The sequence below is a fragment of the Mesoplodon bidens genome (assembly GCF_964165515.1).
Source record: "Mesoplodon bidens genome assembly, chromosome: 17".
In the NCBI taxonomy this organism is placed as follows: domain Eukaryota; kingdom Metazoa; phylum Chordata; class Mammalia; order Artiodactyla; family Ziphiidae; genus Mesoplodon; species Mesoplodon bidens.
Genome location: NC_138174.1, coordinates 18,981,507 through 19,001,556, shown reverse-complemented (window position 1 = coordinate 19,001,556; position 20,050 = coordinate 18,981,507). Strand labels below are relative to the sequence as shown.

The following is a 20,050-nucleotide window of genomic DNA, read 5'->3' as shown; positions in this document are numbered from 1 at the left end:
ATTTTGTATATAGATAAGCAGATAAAAAGTACATACAGAGAGAAATTTAAGCATGTGTATATATATATATACATATACATGTATACTTTTCTGACCATTTGAAAATTGTAGGTAGACATCATGAAACTTCACCACTAAATACTTCAGTACGTGTCTCCTAAGAACAAGGCCATTCTCCTGTGTGACCACAATACAATGATCCTACTCAGGAACTTAAACTTGATGCAATACAACATCTAATATTCTGTATATATTAAAATTTCCCATTGTCCCAATAACATCCTTATAAATCTCCAGTTTAAAGGGGATTTAAAAATTGCTTGTCGTGTTCAACATAAATGTCTTCTCCATTTTGCCTACAAGATCATCAAAAATAACTACAGTTCTTGTTAATATTTTTATGCCAGTAATTTATTTGGGGGAACTTGTAGATGTCTCATGTCCAGATTGTCAGGGAGTGAAAACAGAAACAGTAGCAGCAGCCAGAGGAGAGGTTGGTTGAAGCTGGCTACGACTGAAGTAACACTTTGGAGGAAAGGAACTTCGTGGAGACAGTAACAGATTTAAAACCACTGTTCCATTCCTGGCGCGCTGCCCCTTTCCTTCTGACCCTATGATTCAAACCTGTCCGCTAGTCTTTTGTATGTGATTAGTCTCTTACAGTGCTTGTTTCCCAGATCCTACCTACTGTGATATAAAAGCTTGCTCTCATGGTCTTTTTTTTTCTAAAATAGATTTTATTTTTTAGTGCAGTTTTATACTTACAGAAAAATTGAGAAAATAGTACGGAGATATCCCATATCTCCTCTCACCCTTACACACAATTTCTCTTATTATTAGCATCTTACATTAGTATAGGACATTTCCTACAATTAATGAACCAATATTTTCTGATTATTATTAATAAAGTCCATATTTTATTTAGGCTTCCTTGGTGGTGGTTTTTTTTTTTAATCTTTTCACCACGCTGCACAGCATGTGGGATCTTACTCCCTGACCCGGGATCGAACATGCACCCCCTTCATTGGAAGGACAAGGTCTTAACCACTGGACTGCTAGGGAAATCTCTAGACTTCCTTGGTTTTTAACCGAATGTCCTTCTGTTCCAAGATCCCATCCAGGATACGAAATTACATTTAGTTGTTATTTCTCCTTAGGCTCCTTAGACAATGCCAGATTTTCAGACTTTTCTTGTTTTTGATGTCCTTGATAGTTTTTTGCTCCTAGGTCTTTTGATAATTTAATCTCCATACATTGCTGGGCAGAGCGCCACAACAAATATTATTTTGAATTAAGTATTATCTCTGCTAATGGGTGAAAGTCAGATCTTGTTTGAAGTAACCACGTGATAAGGATAATAAAGTTATTTCAGTAGCCTTGTTTGTGTATAGGTCATATTGTGACTACTTATTTTTTTGTTTGTTTGTTTTGTTTTGTTTTTTTGCGGTACGCCAGCCTCTCACTGTTGTGGCCTCTCCCGTTGCGGAGCACAGGGTCCGGACGCGCAGGCTCAGTGGCCATGGCTCACGGGCCTAGCCACTCCGTGGCATGTGGGGTCCTCCCGGACCGGGGCACAACCCCGCGTCCCCTGCATCGGCAGGCGGACTCTCAACCACTGCGCCACCAGGGAAGCCCGTGACTACTTATCGATTAAATATGGGCTATAGAGTTCACAGCATTCATTGGGTGGAACAATTTTCTTTGGGTGGATTCAGTCCATGAAGCTCCAGGCACAAAGATCAACTGAGAGAGCAGAACCAATCAGAGGTGCCTTTTCCTCTAGAACCCTGTGTTCTTACAGACTCCACACGGCAAATGGTCTATGCTTTTCTCTTTATCTTTACAAGCATCTTGGGGTAATTTGGCTTGAGACATAGGCACTAACATCTACCAAACAAGTATGTCCATTGTCCTTTGTTTTTTATTTTTTTCAAATTAAAGTATAATTTACATATAGTGATAAGCACAGCTCTTATGTGTACAGTTCAAAATGTTTTGACAAATGCATACACCTGCGTAATCCATCAAGCTAGGGAGCATGTTCATCACTGCAGAAGGTTATCTCGTGTCCTTTTCAAGTCAATGCCTGCCTTTGAATCCCCAGAGGCAGCTACTGGTTCAATTTCTTTCACCATAGATTAGGTTTGCCTGTTCTAGGACTTCACATAAATGGAATCATACAGTTTGTACTCTTTTGTGTCTGGTTTCTTTAGCTTAGCATAATGTTTTTGAGATTCATTCATGTTTTATGTCTATCAAAAGTTTATTCCATTTTATTGATGAGTAGAATTCATTATATTGTATCAATATACCACAATTTCTTTATCTACTCTTGTATGGATGGAAATTTGTTTTTTCTGATTTTTGGCTGTTATGAATGAAGTTGTTATGAATATTTATGTATGGGTCTTTTTTGTGGACTTAAGTTTCTCAGGATTTTTTTTTTGTTGTTGGCCACATCGTGCAGCTTTCGGGATCTTAGTTCCCTGACCAGGGATTGAACCCAGGCCCCGGCAGTGAAAGCACCAAGTCCTAACCACTGGACCACCAGGGAACTCCCAACTAATGTTTCTCTTGAGTATGGAATATCTGGGTCACATGGTTGGTGTATGTTTAATGTTTTAAGAAATTGTCAAACCATCTCCCAAAGTGGTTGTACCATTTTATAGTCTGTATTAGTTATCTATTGTTGCTTAATAATATTGCCACAAACTTAACAGCCTAAAGCAACACACATTTATAATCTCCCTGTTTCCATGGGTCAGGAACAACTTAGCTTATCCTTTGCGAGGCTGCAATCAAGGTGTTGAACAAGACTGCTTTCTCATATGGAGGCTCACCTGGGAAAGGATCTGATTCCAGACTCATGTGGTTGTCAGCAGAATTCATGTCCTTTTGGATGTATGACCGAGGGCTCTAATTTCTTGCTGGCTGTTGGCTGGAGGTTGCCCTCAGCTTCTAGAGGCTGCTTGTAGTTCCTTACCATGTGGGGTTCCTTAAATGACCAGCTGCTTCCTCAAAGCCAGCAAAGGAGCAAGAGACCCCAGCAAGATGAGTGGTACAATCTTATAAAATGTAATCATGTAAGCAAATACATTTAATCACGTACATCCCATCTCCTTTGCCACATTCTATTGCCATATTCTATTACAAGTTCCATATTCAAGGGGAGGGGAGCACATAGGGCATGAATACTAAGGGGCAGGGATCAAAGAGGGCCATCTTAAGAGTGTGTGTACCACATTCTCCCACCATAAATGAATGAGAGTTTTGGTTGCTAAACATCCGTACCATCATTTGGTGTTGCCATCTTTTTAATTTTAGGCACTTTATTTGTTGTAGAGTATGTCGTTGTGGTTTTAATTTGCATTTCCCTAATGTCTAATGATACTAAACATTTCTCCATGTGCTATTGGCCACTCATATATCTTTCTTTGGGAAATGTCTTTTCATGTATTTTGCCCATTTAAAAAATTGGGTTGTTTGTCTTTTTATTATTGAGTTAGAGGAGTTCTTTATATATTCTGTTCATAAAGATTTTCACAAATAGTATTGAAATGACTATTTATATGGAAAAAAATAGGCCATAACTCCTACATCACACTGTATATAAAAATTAACCTAACTGATATTTATAGACTATTACAGTCAACAACTGCAGAATATACATCTTTTCAAAGGCACATAGAATATTCACCAAGATAGACCACAGGTTGGGCCATAAAACAAGAGTGAATAAATCTCAAGTGACTGAAATCAGACAGAGTATGTTTTTTGAGCTTAGCAGATTGAAATTAGAGATCAATACAAAAACTCTGGAAAATTCTCAATTATTTTTGTGTACTTGTTTTATCAATTCCTGTGAAAGAAGTACTGTTATCGCTAACTATAATTAAGGATTTGTCTACTACTCCCTTTAGTTTTGTCAATTCTTGCATCATGAATTTGAAGCTATATTTGACATATGCATATTTAAAACTGTTGTATCTTCTTGAGTGACCCTTTTATCAATATGAAATGTCCTTTTCATCTCTGGTAAAACTCCTTGTTCTGAAGCCTACTTTCTTTTATATTAAAATAGGCACTCTAACTTTCTTATGATTAAAGTTTTCATGACATGTTTATGTCCATCACTTCAACCTAGTTGTGTCTTCATATTTAAAGTAAATCTCTTGTAAAAAGCATATCACCATGTCTTCCTTTTTTATCCAGCCTGACATCTGCTACTTTTTACTTAGAGTGTATTTGTTTTTTAGTTATGCCTTTTTTTCATTTTTGGAGATTGGTTGCTCTAGTGATTATAATATGCAACTTTGATGAACTCATATTATAAAACTTTACATATAATGTAAGAATCTCACAATGGTGATTGTATATATTTTTAAATTAAAAACTATAGTTTTTTCTTATTATAAAACACAATACATGGAATTGTACAAATCTAAACTTACTGTATAAAAATAAAGTGAATGAGGATAGAAAGCCCAGAGATAAACCCACGCACCTATGGTCAACTAATCTATGACAATGGAGGCAAGGATATACAATGGAGAAAAGACAGTCTCTTCAATAAGTGGTGCTGGGAAAACTGGACAGCAACATGTCAAAGAATGAAATTAGAACACTCCCTAACATCATACACATACACAAAAATAAACTCAAAATGGATTAAAGACCTAAATGTAAGACTGGACACTATAAAACCCTTAGAGGAAAACATAAGAAGAACACTCTTTGACATAAATCACAGCAAGATCCTTTTTGACCCACCTCCTAGAGTAATGGAAATAAAAACAAACAAAAAAAAACAAATGGAACCTAATGAAACTTAAAAGCTTTTGTATAGCAAAGGAAACCACAAAAAAGACAAAAAGATAACCATAAGAACGGGAGAAGATATTTGCAAACAAATCAGCAGACAAAGGGTTAATCTCCAAAATATACAAATAGCTCATGCAGCTCAATATCAAAAAAACAAACAGCCCAATCAAAAAATGGGTGGGGGCCTCCCTGGTGGCGCAGTGGTTGAGAGTCCGCCTGCCGATGCAGGGGATACGGGTTCGTGCCCCAGTCTGGGAGGATCCCATATGCCGCGGAGCGGCTGGGCCCGTGAGCCATGGCCGCTAAGCCTGTGCGTCCGGAGCCTGTGCTCCGCAACGGGAGAGGCCACAACAGTGAGAGGCCCGCGTACCGCAAAAAAAAAAAAAAAAAAAAAAAATGGGTGGAAGACCTAAATAGACACATCTCCAAAGAAGACATACAGATGGCAAAGAGGCATGTGAAAAGCTGCTCAACATCACTAATTATTAGAGAAATGCAGATCAAAACTACAATGAGGTATCACCTCACACGTTAGAATGGGCATCATCAGAAAATCTGCAAACAATAAGTGCTAGAGAGGGTGTGGAGAAAAGGGAACCCTCTTGCACTGTTGGTGGGAATGTAAATTGATACAGTCACTATGGAGAACAGTATGGAGGTTCCTTAAGAAACTAAAAATAGAACTACCATATGACCCAGCAATCCCACTACTGGGCATATACCTAGAGAAAACCATAATTCAAAAAGACACATGCACCCCAGTGTTCACTGCAACACTATTTACAATAGCCAGGTCATGGAAGCAACATAAATGTCCACCAACAGACGAATGGATAAAGAAGATGTGGTACATATATACAATGGAATATTGCTCAGCCATAAAAAGGAACAAAACTGGGTCATTTGTAGAGACATGGATGGACTTAGAGACTGTCACAAAGAGTGAAGTCAGAAAGAGAAAAACAAGTATCGTATATCAACACATATATGTGGAATCTAGAAAAATGGTACAGATGAACTGGTTTACAAGGCAGAAATAGAGACACAGATGTAGAGAACAACCGTATGGATAGCAAGGGGGGAAAAGGGGACGGGTAGGACGAATTGGGAGATTGGGATTGACATATATACACTAATATGTATAAAATGGATAACTAATAAGAACCTGCTGTATAAAAAAATAAATAAAATTAAATTAAAAAATAAAATAAAATACATAACTAATGAGAACCTGCTGTATAGCACAGGGAACTCCTGTACAGTAGAAACTAACACAACATTGTAAAACAAGTATACCCCAATAAAAAAAATAATAATAAAGTGAATGAAGAGAAATAACCTCTGTCTGCACATTGTTGTTCATCCTTTGCGACCTTTTCCTACATGTATATGCACTTCATTGCTCTTTCTATGAACCTGACGTCAGTAGGTATTATATACAACTAATTGCTCAGTCTTATGAGAGCATCTTTCGAAAGACAATGTAAATGACTCTAATCTCAGAACAAACTTCTGGGAAGAAGAAGGTAAAGAATTTACCTGCTATATCCCTTTGTCAAACTTTTTCTTCTCAGACATTAAATCTCCCACATTTCTGGGTTGTGCATGTGTAGGTACTGCCTGGTTCTGCAGCATCTCATGCCTCACTGCCAAAAGAAAAACTCCAGGATAGGAGATGGGAGATATATCGTTTGGGTGTAAGGTGAGCCACCATTAGGTTGTGCTCATGTGAAGTCTGTTGCCATAGCAGTATACTCCACAGGAGTTGGTTGCCAGTGTTGCCTGGGACAGAACAAGTGGCTAATGGCCCTGCAGCCAGTGAGGCCAAGAGCATCAGATTTTAGTATTAAGTGTTGTTGAAGCAAGCACAAGAGCACCTGAGTACATAAGCAGTGTTTGATAAAATACATCTCTTGAACCACTCATTTTCATTCATGCCTTCCCATTATATTCACCCCCATACTATAAGAAGGGCATCAGTTTTTGTGAGAAGCTCATGCCCTCACTTCTTTCCTAAGGGGGAAGGAACAAGTCCATTTTGTCACAGAGTCCTATTCAAGATGGTGTCCAGCCACAATCTCTGAAAAGACTTAAGGCAAGAAGGTTGAGTCAAGCTAAACCCCCTGCTGATAAAGATAACACCAAGGATGATAAGCTTCATCTGTCTCTCCTCTACCCTTTTGTACCCTCATGTCAGTCAATCACTGGCTAAGGTTTGTTGGGGCTCAGGGAGTATAGATTTCATAGATGAGGCAACTCCTGTTTGGTTGAGGACAATTCTCAGTCAACACTCACATTAGCTGAGGGATGAGTGTGCCAGTAGATTTAAGCAAAGCACCAACAGCATCCATCCACTACAAGGGGCTAATTCTATCTCCACTCTTTATTTCTTGCACCTTTATATTTTAGTTGTTGGGGGCCACAGCACCATATATTAGCTGTTGGTTTGTTGCTTATATTGTATTTTGTAGGGCAGTGCCCAACCATGCACTAAGTCTGGAGTGTTTTGTTATGCAACAAGATCTAACTAATACAGATGAGTCACACAGCAAGACCATAGGGTCCCGTGGTCATGTGTTCATTGTTTCTCTTCTTTTGTCATAAAATGGATCCTCTGATCTGAGCCATTGTTGTGAGAGAAATCATGTCAATATATCAGGCTTCCATAAACTCTTGAGTCGTGGTGCTGGCAGAGGCACTGAGGGCAAGGAAGGCAAATTCATAACCAGATTAGGTACTAGTTCTGATAAGGATGAATCACTGCCTCCTCTAAGGTAGAAGGGGTCCAATGTAATCAATCTGCCATCAAGTGGCTGACTGGTCTTCTCAAAGAGTAATGCCATATCAAAGGCTCAGTTTTGGTCTCTGCAAATAGCACGTTGGGAATTCTAGCTAGATCAGAATTGGTGAGGAGTCCATATTTTTGGACCCATGCAAGACTTTCATCCTTGCCACCATGACCTCTCTATCATGGGATCTTTTTGCTAGTTGATGCCACAAGACAGGTCATCTTGTTCACCTGGTGCCTGAGAACCTCTTCTGTGATAGATGCTCTCTGGTGAAAATTCACATGAGACACAAAGATATAAACACTTTATCCTCACTCCCTTGGATCCATCCATATTCTGCTTTCCAGACCAAACTGTCCCTAATATTCTAATCATTTTTTTCCAGGTTCTGACCAACTAGCCAAGCCATTCATCTCTGCCCAGAAGTGCGTGTATATCCACATTTCAGGCCACTTCTTCCTCTTAAGAAGTAATCAAGTGTACTGCTCACAAGTCTGCCCAAGGGAGGATATCTCATCATCACTGTACTTTGGGGGCATTAAGCAGTGCGTGTAAACTAGGTCCAAGATCTTTCCTCCTCCATCAGTTGGTCTAAGAGAGCCCCCTTAGGCCAAAGGACTGAACTGAGGGAGAGGTTTGTGATATAAGAGTTAGGATTATTTGTTCACATAACTTACTCATGCCTTGTTGGTCTCTGCTTGGGCCTGATCCTGAATGTAGCGTATCCATTGTACCACAGATTGATGCTGTGCCTGCCAGACCTTATAATTCAGTGCATCATAAGCTCATGATGAGCTATTCCTACTGCTTAGGCACTTGGTCTCCCATTCAGTCTGCACTCAGTCTGCATTTGGGCCCAGGAGCAAAAACAGAGCTGATTTTTCAAATAGAGAGTAATTCTCTGTTGTAGAAGACATTGCCTTGCTCCAGAAACTTAGGGCTATAACTGATACTAGGGCTTGCCAGAGACTCTGTACATCACTTATTCACCACAAATACCTCTCATCCCATTGGATCTGCTAGATTATACAGCTCAAGTAGCAGGGCATCTTGCACTGAAGCCTGGACCTGATCTAGAGATGTCTCTGGGCACCCACTAGCAATTATGTCATCTGATAAATGGGTTGTAGTTATATTCCCAGAGACAGTATATGCCACCCTCGAACTCCAAAGAGGTCCGCAAAGTGATGAGTCTTTCTCTTAATGGTAAGAGGTGAGAGGTGCAACAACTTGTTCTTTACATTAAAGGTGATGTTCCTAGCATTCCCAGAACATTGTAATCCTAAAATCTTCATTGATATGGCAAGCTCTTGGATTACCATAGAGTCTATCTTGTGTTCTGCAACATGCATGTGTTTTACTAGGCCATTTAGACTGTGCTATTCAAAGTGCAGTCTACGGACTGGTGCTGGATGGTAAACTCTTGGTTACTGGCTCATGGTGAGATAAATTGAGAAATTTGAAAATCTAGGTTTAGAGCCTTTTATAGCAATTTGACAGGGCTGTGACCTCCAAGAACATGATCAGAAGACTCATCTTATTGAACAGGGTACAGATCGTCTTCATTACTGTCAGACTCATGTGGTGATTAGCATGTGCAGTAAGTTATGTACCGGGCAAGTTCAGTAATTTCCAAAAGTACTACTTTAAGCATATTGAAAACAAACAAACAAACAAACGGTCCTTCACCACAGATAGCTTAAGAGGCATTGATCTAGATTACGTGCCCCTTCATGCTCACCAGGACAGAGGACAGAGTTAAAATAGCTCTGACGCTAGAAAGTAAATGTGTACTCCTATCCTTTCTATACAAAGGCAAAGTGGTTTTGATCCTTCCTACTGATGGAACTCAGGAAAATCACATTTACCAATTAATACCTCTATACCAAATGCCAAAGTCCAGGTTGATCTGCTCTAGTGAAGATACCACATGAAGCATGGCAACTTCTAATGGGGCTATCAACTGGTCAAGTTTATGGTAGTCTACTGTCATCTGCCATGATCCCATTTTTGCAGGGGTCAGACAGAAGAATTGGTTGAATGAGGATATGATGGAAATCATAATCTCTCCACCCTTTAAATCTTTGATAGTGATGTAAGTCTTCACAATTCTTTCTAAGATGCTGTCCTCCTTCTAAATTACTCTCCTGGCTTGGGGGTATAAGTGCCAGTTTCAGGGACCTCTACGTGGCCCATCCTAAATAATGGCTAGTACTCCACAGGTCAGGGAACCGATGTGAGGATTTTGCCACTTGTTAAGAGTTATCTGTCCTAATTATACATTCAGTGACTTAACCACAGAATGTGTTCACAGACCTTCTGGACCCACTATAAGTTGGAGTTGATCCAAAATTCCATTGGTCCCAATTCTAACTGGAGAATCAGGATGGTATCGTGTTAGCTCAGATGCTGTATCTAACAGTTCTTGAAGACTCTGGGCATTTCTTTTTTTCCAGTGCATAGTTACACTGGCAAATGGCTGCAAGTCCCTTTGGAGAGCCACTTGCTTCAGGAGTCACTGCATGGTTTACAGGCAAGAGAAGAGATGATGTTTCTACCAGCCAGAGGGTTCAGGGCACTGGTGGGTTCGAGCTGGCTCATATTAACTCTCAGGAGCCAATTGTGTGCATCTCTTCTCAACTCTGCTTAGTGACATTATGTTGGTAGCTTGAAATTGATTAAGTTGAGAGTGTTTATTCAACAGAAATTGGCAAATGCTACAAATATGGCCCTTCCCTGCATCCCCCTCCTGAGAGCCGGTTGCTAAAGTTTTTCCAGTGTCCCACAGGGGAGAATTGGGGGATTCAGTATTCTCAGGGTCACCCACTCAAATGTCCCATTCCTAGGTCTTAGCTCTCTTTTTCCTTTCAGGGACTAAATGTGGACATAGGAGACCCTTCAAGTCTATGCATTTAGTTGCTTTTTCAGCTCTGCTGCCCTTATAATCGGGTCCCAGGCCTGATTCTCAGTATAGTTTGCTTTAGGCTATAGGAAATCAGTCTTTTAAAAAACTGCCAGTAGAGGCCCTCTCACTTTCTCAGGGTGCTTTAAGGTGACAGTTGGCTGCCCTGAGGTATCATTTTCTTTTGCAAGGTTTACAATTGCATCAACAGAATCCATTCTATCCTATTAACCCCATACTGTTCAAGCACCACAGCTATCACACGTTCCAGCGCCCCACTGTCTGTCTGCACTGCACCCCAATGGGCCACAGGTGTCAAGCTTAGTAATTATGATATCACTGTATGGTCCTATTACCATGCCCTGGGTCTTTATCACCACAAGATCAGTGAGGAACTCAACTCCAATATCCCATCCCGACTGTCTTCAGGACACTCCTGATGCCGCATCTTTTAGCTTGGGTTCTCTAGAAGATAGAGCCTGAAGGCAGTTTGAGAGAAACAGGAGTGAAGACAAAGGGGAGTGGGCAGGGAAGGAGGGGAAACTAATATAATAGTATAGTACTAAACTAGCTACCCTTTGGTATCAAGCCCAACTGACTGCTCAGTGTGGTGGGTACATGCCAGGCATGGGGGCACCCTAGTTAGCAGAACATAGATCTACCCTCACGGACAGACCTGGCTTTCTAGGCACGTGAGCCATGCAGTTCTATAACACTCCATGTTAGACGGGTCTCGCGCTTGGTTTAGTGTTCTCCTGTCACCATCTTGAAAGTCTCAATACTTTTTGAACAAGAGGCTCTGCATTTTCATTTTCACTGGGCCCCGCAAATTATGTTGTCTGATCCTGCTAATATAAATTACAGTTTAGTAGGGAAATCAATCATATTCTCCCTCCTCATGAGTGTGAACTGATGGCATGGATAGTAGGTCATTGTGGCAGGAGAACAGTACAAAGAGATGAAGAATAACAACATTCACATTGCCTGCTGTTGGATGGATGACAAGATACATGAATGCAGCAGCAGGGACTCTTTCTTTTTTTTTTTTGTCTTTTTCACTTTTTTCCCCTAAACTAATCATAAACCCTGAATAATTCAGGTAAACTGAGTAGGTCTCTGTTTCCTGAAACCAGAAAGAATCTAAGAACACACATGTGGGAGGTGATTTAAATCATGGGAATGAAATAGAGCAAGAAGAGAAGAGAGTTGAAGATCTCCTAGGCCAGTGCTATCTCACACTATCTGTGAAGGAACGAACTTTCCTTTCTTTTAATTTCCAATTTTTCATGAAAAATAAACTTTCAGAAAATAAAATTTTGAAAAGTACTAGAAAAATCAAATGAAAACAAAAAAGGCACACTGAACACAAGCTCACGCTTTAAGTATTTTAAACAGACACAAAATTACATTTCAAAAAACAGAATTAAAACAAAAATAACATAGGATAAAAGAAAAAAGTACAGAAACTGCACTTTGTTCACTGAAAGTGTACATATAGGTGATTAATATAGAGAATTGCTAATACACCCTTAATTTTCTATCATTCCATGGTCATAACAACTAAACAAAAGGTTGGTAGTGAATTGGCAATTTCTCAAATTAAATACTATGACAGTATTTAATATTTTAAGTTTGTCAATATTTAAAGTTTTTAACATGACAAATGAATGTGCTTCTTGCTTGTTAAATCCTCTAATCTAGGTTGGATTGCTGACAATGCCACTAGCAGGAGATAATGTATATCTAAACTGTTTCTATGTTGTATTTGAGAACACTAATAGCATAGAAATCAGTCTCCCAAAGGTATGTTTAAGGTATGTTTAAGGGAATGGAAGAAGATATTTATTTCATTTATTTATTTATTTATTTATTTTGGCCATGTGGCTTGCGGGATCTTAGTTCCCCCACCAGGATGGACCCGGGCCCCAGCAGTGAAAGCACCAAGTCCTAACCACTGGACTGCCAGAGAATTCCCTGCAAGAAGAGATTTTAAAACAATTTCAGCAAGCTCAGATATTCACTTTTAATTTTTATCTCAAATGAAGCAAATGATGCTTTATTTTCAAAATGCTTCTTCAATTCTTCATCAGTAGCCCATTCCAAAGATTGATCCTATTAAGTTATAGTTACATTTAAATTATCTTTCAATGAAAGAAATGGATTCTGGATCCATGAATTCCCTATGTGCATTTATTTTCATGGAAAATAAAAATTCAAAATGTTTTATCACATTCATAGTTAGTTTCTTTATATTTTATATGTAAATGCCATTGAAATTTGATGGTTTTATTGCTTCATTAGTCAGTTCATGATTTTAGTACTTTACTATGAGTTATGGCTGTGAGCTCAGTAGACGGGGGATTATTTCTGAGTAAAATTCGTACAAACACTCAGATCTTTAACTCTTGGGATCACTTCTCTGGTTATTATTTGGTTTACTACTATTATTACTGACCCACTACTGATGTGTCTTTTCTTGATGAAACAGGACAGTGAGGCTTATTTCACCATCTACAATTTAGGGTTAAAAACAAATGACACAAATTTTACTTCCCAAGTTTAGCTATGAATTTCAAAAAACGGGCTTGATTAAACATTAAAATGACTGTAAAAATAACAAGGTATAAATTTTCAAGATTTGTATTCCCTTTTGGGTTACAGTTGACAAACTAACCTTAAAAATTTCACTCCTTCGCTAATGTGGTCCTACGGTCCATGACAAGGACACAATCATGCCACTGACCTGCAACTCACCACGTGGGTTGGAGAACATCTGAACCACTCTATACTCTGTTTAATGAGGGGTGTCCAATGATCACATGCTTGGATATCGCTGAAATGTGAAACTCCTATAAATGCTGCTAAGCATTTACTCTTAACCTAGGTACTTATCTCCTTGTGGACCAAACACGAGCAGTTTACAGACTGGCACTGGTCCAAGGACCACACTTTGAATAGCACTGCTGGGAGAACTAGTGGAGGAGCTTCTGAAGTAACAGAAGAGAGGAGGTGAACAAGGAGATCATGGATTTGTGGAAGACTAGGGAAGTTTTAAGAAAGAGGAAGTGGTTAACTGTGTTAACTACAAGAAAGGTCAAGTAGGTCGAGGACCAAAAAGAAGCCATGAGTTGACAATTAGGACACTGGTGACCTTTGAAAGAGTGGTTTCAGTGGAGTGCTGGTGGAGGCAGTCAAAGAGAGGCAGGCTGAGGAGTTGGGAGAGTGAGAGCACAAATGGGGACTACCCTTTCAAGAAGGTAGATGGGAAAGAAACAGAAACAGTGTGGTAGCTTACAAAAAAAGTCGAAGGAAGTCTTCTTAGACTAGGGGAGACTAAAAAAAAAATTCTGTTATCATTGAAGGGGCCTCAAACTGAAGAGAGTTCTATCTCCTGGTAGAAAATTTAAGAAAGACTTTTTTTTTTCTGTTTTACGGTAATCTTACAAGTACTATGCAGGTAGAGGAAGATCAGGGGAAACTTCTTTGAAGAATCTGCAGAATTTCTAACACTTCTTTGGTGGGGCAACAGAAAGCTGTGGGGGAATACAAGGATGTTGATTGACTCAGTTCCTTCTAAGTTTGGTATGAGGACTCTATAGTAGGGAACATAGTTAAAGTAATCCATGGTAAAGATACACATCCTTTTGTAAATTGAGAAATCTCTCTTAAGCTATCATAATTATAGTAAACCCAGGTGTTGATAAGTTGGGTTTAACAAAGCAAGTCATATCTATATATGAAGAGAGTTTACTTCAGTTCCTAGAACTTTCCTCTGCTTTCCTTCCCTCCCCAGTTTTAGCAAACAAGCATTTACTGTGTGCCCAACACAGTGCTAGGTACTAAGGGCAACCTCAATGATGGGTGTCTATCCTGAAGGGGTTCACTGGAGCAATATTATCAGTTATGATGCTTTTTGGTGGAAACAACTGAAAACCCCAGCTCTGTTCAGGTCAGCTCCAGGGTTGGTCAAATCAGAGGCTCAGTTATGTCACCAAGGACCCAGATTTTCTGATTTTCCTCCTGTGCCATCCTTAGTATTTCTGCCTCGTCCTCAGGTCAGCTTGTCGTAAGTCACAATGGCTGCAGCAACTGCAAGTGTCACATCCTCCGAATAGTTAAGGGGCAGAAGAACTATGTCATCCTTGTATCTCTTTTCAGCAGGCTCCCAGCAGCCTCTCTTTGATCTTGCAAAGACCAAAACTGGATCCCGTGCTCCTGACTACCCTAATCCTGGGCAAGGTGAGTGGAATTAGCACTGTGATGGTATGTGCTCTCTGTAGCTGGGCCTGGGCATGGACCCTACCACCAGATAAACTTTGAGTCCCCGAGAGAGGGTTTCTGAACTTAGGCAGAACCAGCTGTTGATCAGGCCGATGACTGCAAGCCCTTTTTCACATTCTGGCATATACCACGGCACACACAGAAAGTGATAATCCATTGTACGACACACAGGGATAAACCCAAGAGCTATGACTTGCCTGGGGCTGCTGCTTCAGCCTTGCTCAGCTGTTCCAAGGATGAGGGGGGGGCGGTTCACACCAGAGCACAGCTGTATTTTATTCACAGCACCTCAGTTGGGAGGCTCTGAACCGGCAACCCACAGCATCTGCCAATGAGAGAAAAACATGTACTCAAACTAGGCATTCTATTATTATAAGTAAGTGCCAAGAGACAACAGACAGTTTCTAAGCCAATGCTTGATGGTGGTAGTTCCAGCAAACTCTTCTCTGATCTCTTTGTGCCTTTGCACATGCTGTTTCCCTCTCTTGGTGTTTTCTTTAACACGATGTAATGGATAAGTGGAGTCAAATATATCTGGGTTCAAATCCTCTACCACCTGTAAACCCATCTAACGTTGTTCAAAATAAAGTAACGTCTGTCAAGAGCCACTATCAGGTCTCTTTCAGACACCCAAGGGCTGGAAAATTACTGAAGACAAGTCTATTCTCAGAAAAAACACATCCTATAGAAGCACAGCCAACCTGGTGACAACTGTGGACCAGAATAGATATCAACCCATCCCCTCTTTCTTGCATCTTGCCCTTTAAGACTCAGTAAAAGACTCAAACACCACCCCCCCTTGCAGGGCCAACGCCACTCTGTGCGTTTGGCCCCTTTCCTCCCTAGGAAAGAGAATAAAAACTAACTTTTCTTCCCCTGTTAATATTTCGGTCAGTTCTTTCACAACACGCGTCGGCTCACCTAACATCACCCATCAGCTCTGTAATATTGGGCAAATTAACTCTTCCGAGCCTGTTTTCCCAGCTGGAAAGTGTAATAGGACTACGACTCATTTTAAAGGGCTGTTTCTGAGTATTAAGTAGGACAATTATGTAAAGTGGCCAGAACAATCCCTTGTACACAAAGTCCTCCTTAAATGTTAGGTCCGTCGGGCAAACTTCTATTCAAATGCCACTGCTCCTCTGAAGCTGTCCCTTAGACATTTCGAGGGTGTTTCCTGATTTTACACCCCTGTTAAATCATTTAGCACCCTATCATCAGTTTTTGCCCACCCCCTTCCCCAAAAGAACCCTAAAAGGCCAGTCACTGTCCCATACTTGGTCTCTCCTAAGGGTTGGCAAAATTCGGCTCCTAAGAGGTGTTCCAAAAATTTTTGTTTTTGTTTCGGACGACTTCGCTTAACGGATTGGGCGGTAGGACGGCGGGCGAGAGGGAGGGCACCGCCCACGGAGCAGAGGGGCGTGCCCGCCCCGGGTGCGCTCGCCAGATACTCCCGGCGGGGCCTCCGCCGTAGCTCCGGATCCACCCGCAGATAGTGATGGGGCCTGCGCTCGCCCACCAGGCTGGGTAGCGCCCCGTTACCGGAACCCACGCCTGGAGGGGCGAGTTTCGGGAAGAGACAGGTTCAGGCGGCTGCGGCTGCCTCTGGGCGGGCGTCTGGGCCCAGGCCGGGGTTCCCCTCCCGACCGCGCCCCCGCCCCGCGCATCGCCCGGCACCCCGGTGCCCTCCCGACGCCGGCGGGCCCGGGAGCTTCGCGGACGTGACGCCGCTGGCGGAAGTGACGTTTTCCCGCGGTTGGACGCGGCGCTAGGTTGCCGGGCGGGGGAGGGCTCGTCCGGTTTTTCTCAGGGGACGTTCAAATTATTTTTGTAACGGGAGTCGGTAGAGGACGGGGCGTGCCCGACGTGCGCGCGTCCTCCCTCCCCGGCCCTCCTCCAGCGTCCGCCGGCGCCTGCCCTGCGAGGGCGTCATGCCGCCCAAAACCCCCCGTAGAGCAGCAGCCGCCGCCGCCGCCGCGGAGCCGCCGCCGCCTCCCCCGCCGCCCCCTCCTGAGGAGGACCCCGAGCAGGACAGCGGCCCCGAGGACCTGCCTCTGGCCAGGTGAGCGAGCCGAGCCGCCGCCGCGGGCGGCGCACAGGAAGGGCGCCCCGAGGGTGCGTCGGCGGGCGCCGCGGCGTCTAGGCGGGGGCGCGTCTCTGCCGGGGACCGGGTCCCGGCGGGAGTAGGGACCCTCCCGGCGCCCCACCGCCGCGGAGCGCCCGGAGGAGGCTGACAGGAGTCTGGGTTCGGGAGCGAGGGGAGGGCGGCCGGGAGGGGTCTCGGCTCCAGCTTGACAGGTGTCGGGCGGGTGGGGCTCGGGTCGCTGAGCGAAGTGACAGGTGCCGCCTTTCCTCCGCGAGACTGGAGTCTCGCAGGCGGCGGGTGATTTCGAGACCCCATCAAATGCAAAACGAAAAAAAAAAAAAAGAAAAAGACTAACTGGTGCCTGGTGGAGAGGTTTTTCTCCTATTGAGGTTTGTAGTCCTCCGGTGGTCATTTGACTTTCTGTTTTGGTCTCCTGCGATGCAGCAGTTGGAAAGTATTTTCCTCTGGGCGTGCAGCTGCATCTGAAGCCCAGTCCTGGGAGAGGCCAACCAGAAAAGCCTTGGACGCTGCTGCAGAGATGCCATCGGACGTGAAGCGCAGGGTCCTGGGTGTCAGTTGCCCCCCAGGAAACTCGGCTGAGGTGCTTTGTGGCGTTCCCTTAGAAGAGTGCTTTCAGTACGTGAGGATTCACAGCCATCGGTAGTGACTGGTGGAACATAACTCTTTAGAGGAACTGGTGCATGGGCAAAAATACTGTGAGACATTTAGCCCAAGAGCTTGAAAGTTTCTAAACTTTTTCTATTTTCTCATTGCATAAAACTCTTCTTTCATGTAGTCTGCTTCAGCGTGCCTCATTATTTCTTCCATTTTGCGTTTTGGCTTTGAGCCAGCGAGGATCCTGGTGTCCTCCGTTTTTGTTTTGTTTGTTTGAGTACAAAATTAGTGTTTTTTGTGCTCACATGGAATTATTTTTTTTCTCCTAAGTGGATTCTAAATTTAAGTAAGTCCATGATAATGCAGTAGAATATGACAAGGAGATATATATTGCAGCAGCTTATTTTTCTTGATTGTGATGCTTTATGGTTAGAACCTAAGATTGAACGAATATAGTTGTCATTATTATTGTCAGCATTAGCCCTACTTTGAGACTACACATCAGTTTCAAGGGAATGGGACTCCTTTCTGTCCCTCAGTACTCCCTCCTGCCGTTCTAGTCCATCAGCAAGTCCTATTTCTCTTATCTCCCCAGACACTAACAGAATTCGGGACAAATTGTTAAAGATTGGAATGGGCTTTGGAAATGGCTTGTGAAAAGCTATTCGAAATTCATATATTTAGACTGTCTTATGTATTAATTAAAAATCGTTCTCGTTAGTTTAAAAAAAAAAAAGCCCAGGGATGTTCTGGGAGAAGACATTCGTTTCTGATTAAACTGATGTATCCAGTACTTTCCAGTTTCCCTTTGTAAAGTGCCGTGAAGTCTACTGTAAAGAACCCCATGTTATCCACAGAGCTTGGAAGCATTCTTGATTATTGTAGTGTAACCAGAAATATTGAAGTTCTGGCCACCACCTGGGAAAAGAGACTTTGTTTCTTTTATTTTGCAAAACTGTATTTTATATAACTTTAAGTGATGGAACTATCAAAAATTCTCCTGTAAGTCAAAACCATGCAGTCTGTTCTTGATTATCCTTACCCATAAAATGTTTCCTTAGCATGGGCTATCAAACTCTACAGGTTAACTGCTTAACAAGGATAGAACCACTGCCTGGCAATCTGAAGCCGAGAAACTTACTTGGGATGGATTCAGGGCCCAGTCCAACTGCATTTCCAGTGACAGAGCCCATGTCTACTCTGAGAGTTGAGGTCTTCCTTCTATTGTATTATTTCTGGCTTAAGTGATAACAGTTCTAAGGGAAACCATCACTAGGAACAGCACACCATCTTCATTCTTGAGATAACCAAAAGGTAATTATGTTTCGAAGTAGGGTTGGCAGTCTGGAATAGTGGTCAGGGGCATGGATTATAGAGTTAGGTTATTGGGCTTATATCAGGGTTTCCCATTTACTGGCTGTGATCTCAGGTGAGTACTTCCACTTCTCTGATTTGGTACTTATCTGTAAAACAAGGATAATAAGAGTACTTACCTAATAGGGCTGATGTGGGGTTCAATCTACCTTCATCCAGGGTACTTTGTATGGGGCCATAGCAAATACTAAAAACTGTAAGCTATGCCTCGTACTACTATTATTATTATTAGATGTCAGATAGACATTAAGTGAATGAAAAAGAATTAGGCAAGAATTTTTTGACTGCCTGTCTTGGTTAAGAAAGATCAAGAAGAAAAGGCTGAATTTGATCATCATGTAAGAAATACTAGTAGGTAGATTAAATGAAACATTGATTGTATTTTAGCAAAGTTACTGATATTGAATTCATTTTGTAATATTATCTAAGGCTTTCCTCTTGGCTAGTGTCATCCCAGCTTTCCCAAACAGTTTTAGTTATTGTACTTACTTTCCTTCACAAGGCTATTTTGCTGCTCTAAAGTATGTAATTCACCAGACCAGCAGACATTTTTCACTGTGTGGTATTCTTGTTTTGGAAAGACCGAAGAAGATAAACATATGTTTAAATTCTAAGTGTAATTTTTTCAAAGATAAATAAGATCCTAAAGTATTTAGTGATGCTGTCTTTCAGGATAGTGCTATTATATGCAAAATATTGAAACAAATATTTATTATTTTGATTGTAAGTATGTGCCTATTATATATATTTTTTCGTTTGGTAGGCTTGAGTTTGAAGAAACTGAAGAACCTGATTTTACTGCATTATGTCAGAAATTAAGGATACCAGATCATGTCAGAGAAAGAGCTTGGTTAACTTGGGAGAAAGTTTCATCTGTGGATGGAGTCTTGGTAAGGATTGTCTTAAAATTTTTTGAAAACATTTTTCTAATTTTAAAAATAATTTTTAATCACTGTAGAAAATTTAGAAAATGGAAAATATAAAGCAAAGCTAGTAACAATTCTATTACCCAGAGGCAATTTACTTCTGATAACATTAAAAATTAAAAAAAACCCAAAGCTCTCCATGTAGGCCCCCCACCAAAGTATTTTAAAGCAAATTTTAGGTATCCTATTTTATTAATAAATACTTCACTCTGCTATAAAGACGTTTTAAAAAACAAAAAATGCCTCATAAAATGAT

General features: G+C 41.5%; 1 protein-coding gene and 1 long non-coding RNA gene across 3 annotated transcripts in view; one reads left to right on the top strand and one right to left on the bottom strand.

The window, feature by feature from the left end:
- Window positions 1-2,570: 2,570 nt before the first annotated feature.
- LOC308605282 lies at window positions 2,571-16,437 on the bottom strand. Its single transcript, XR_014013674.1, has 5 exons — window positions 16,071-16,437; window positions 14,991-15,118; window positions 10,869-10,991; window positions 6,361-6,467; window positions 2,571-3,008 (listed from the first exon to the last, which is right to left on the bottom strand). It is a non-coding gene; the product is annotated as an uncharacterized lncRNA (long non-coding RNA).
- A 109-nt stretch (window positions 16,438-16,546) lies between these two features.
- RB1 (RB transcriptional corepressor 1) overlaps window positions 16,547-20,050 on the top strand; it is a 132,875-nt gene continuing 129,371 nt past the window's right edge. The window contains exons 1-2 of one of the 2 annotated variants that reach the window (XM_081215123.1): window positions 16,547-16,855; window positions 19,632-19,758. In XM_081215123.1, coding sequence (XP_081071249.1) covers window positions 16,725-16,855; window positions 19,632-19,758 — 258 coding nt within the window. In that variant the 5' untranslated portion in view covers window positions 16,547-16,724. The remainder of the gene's footprint in view (window positions 16,856-19,631; window positions 19,759-20,050) is intronic. The other variant, XM_081215121.1, reaches the window with a different exon arrangement.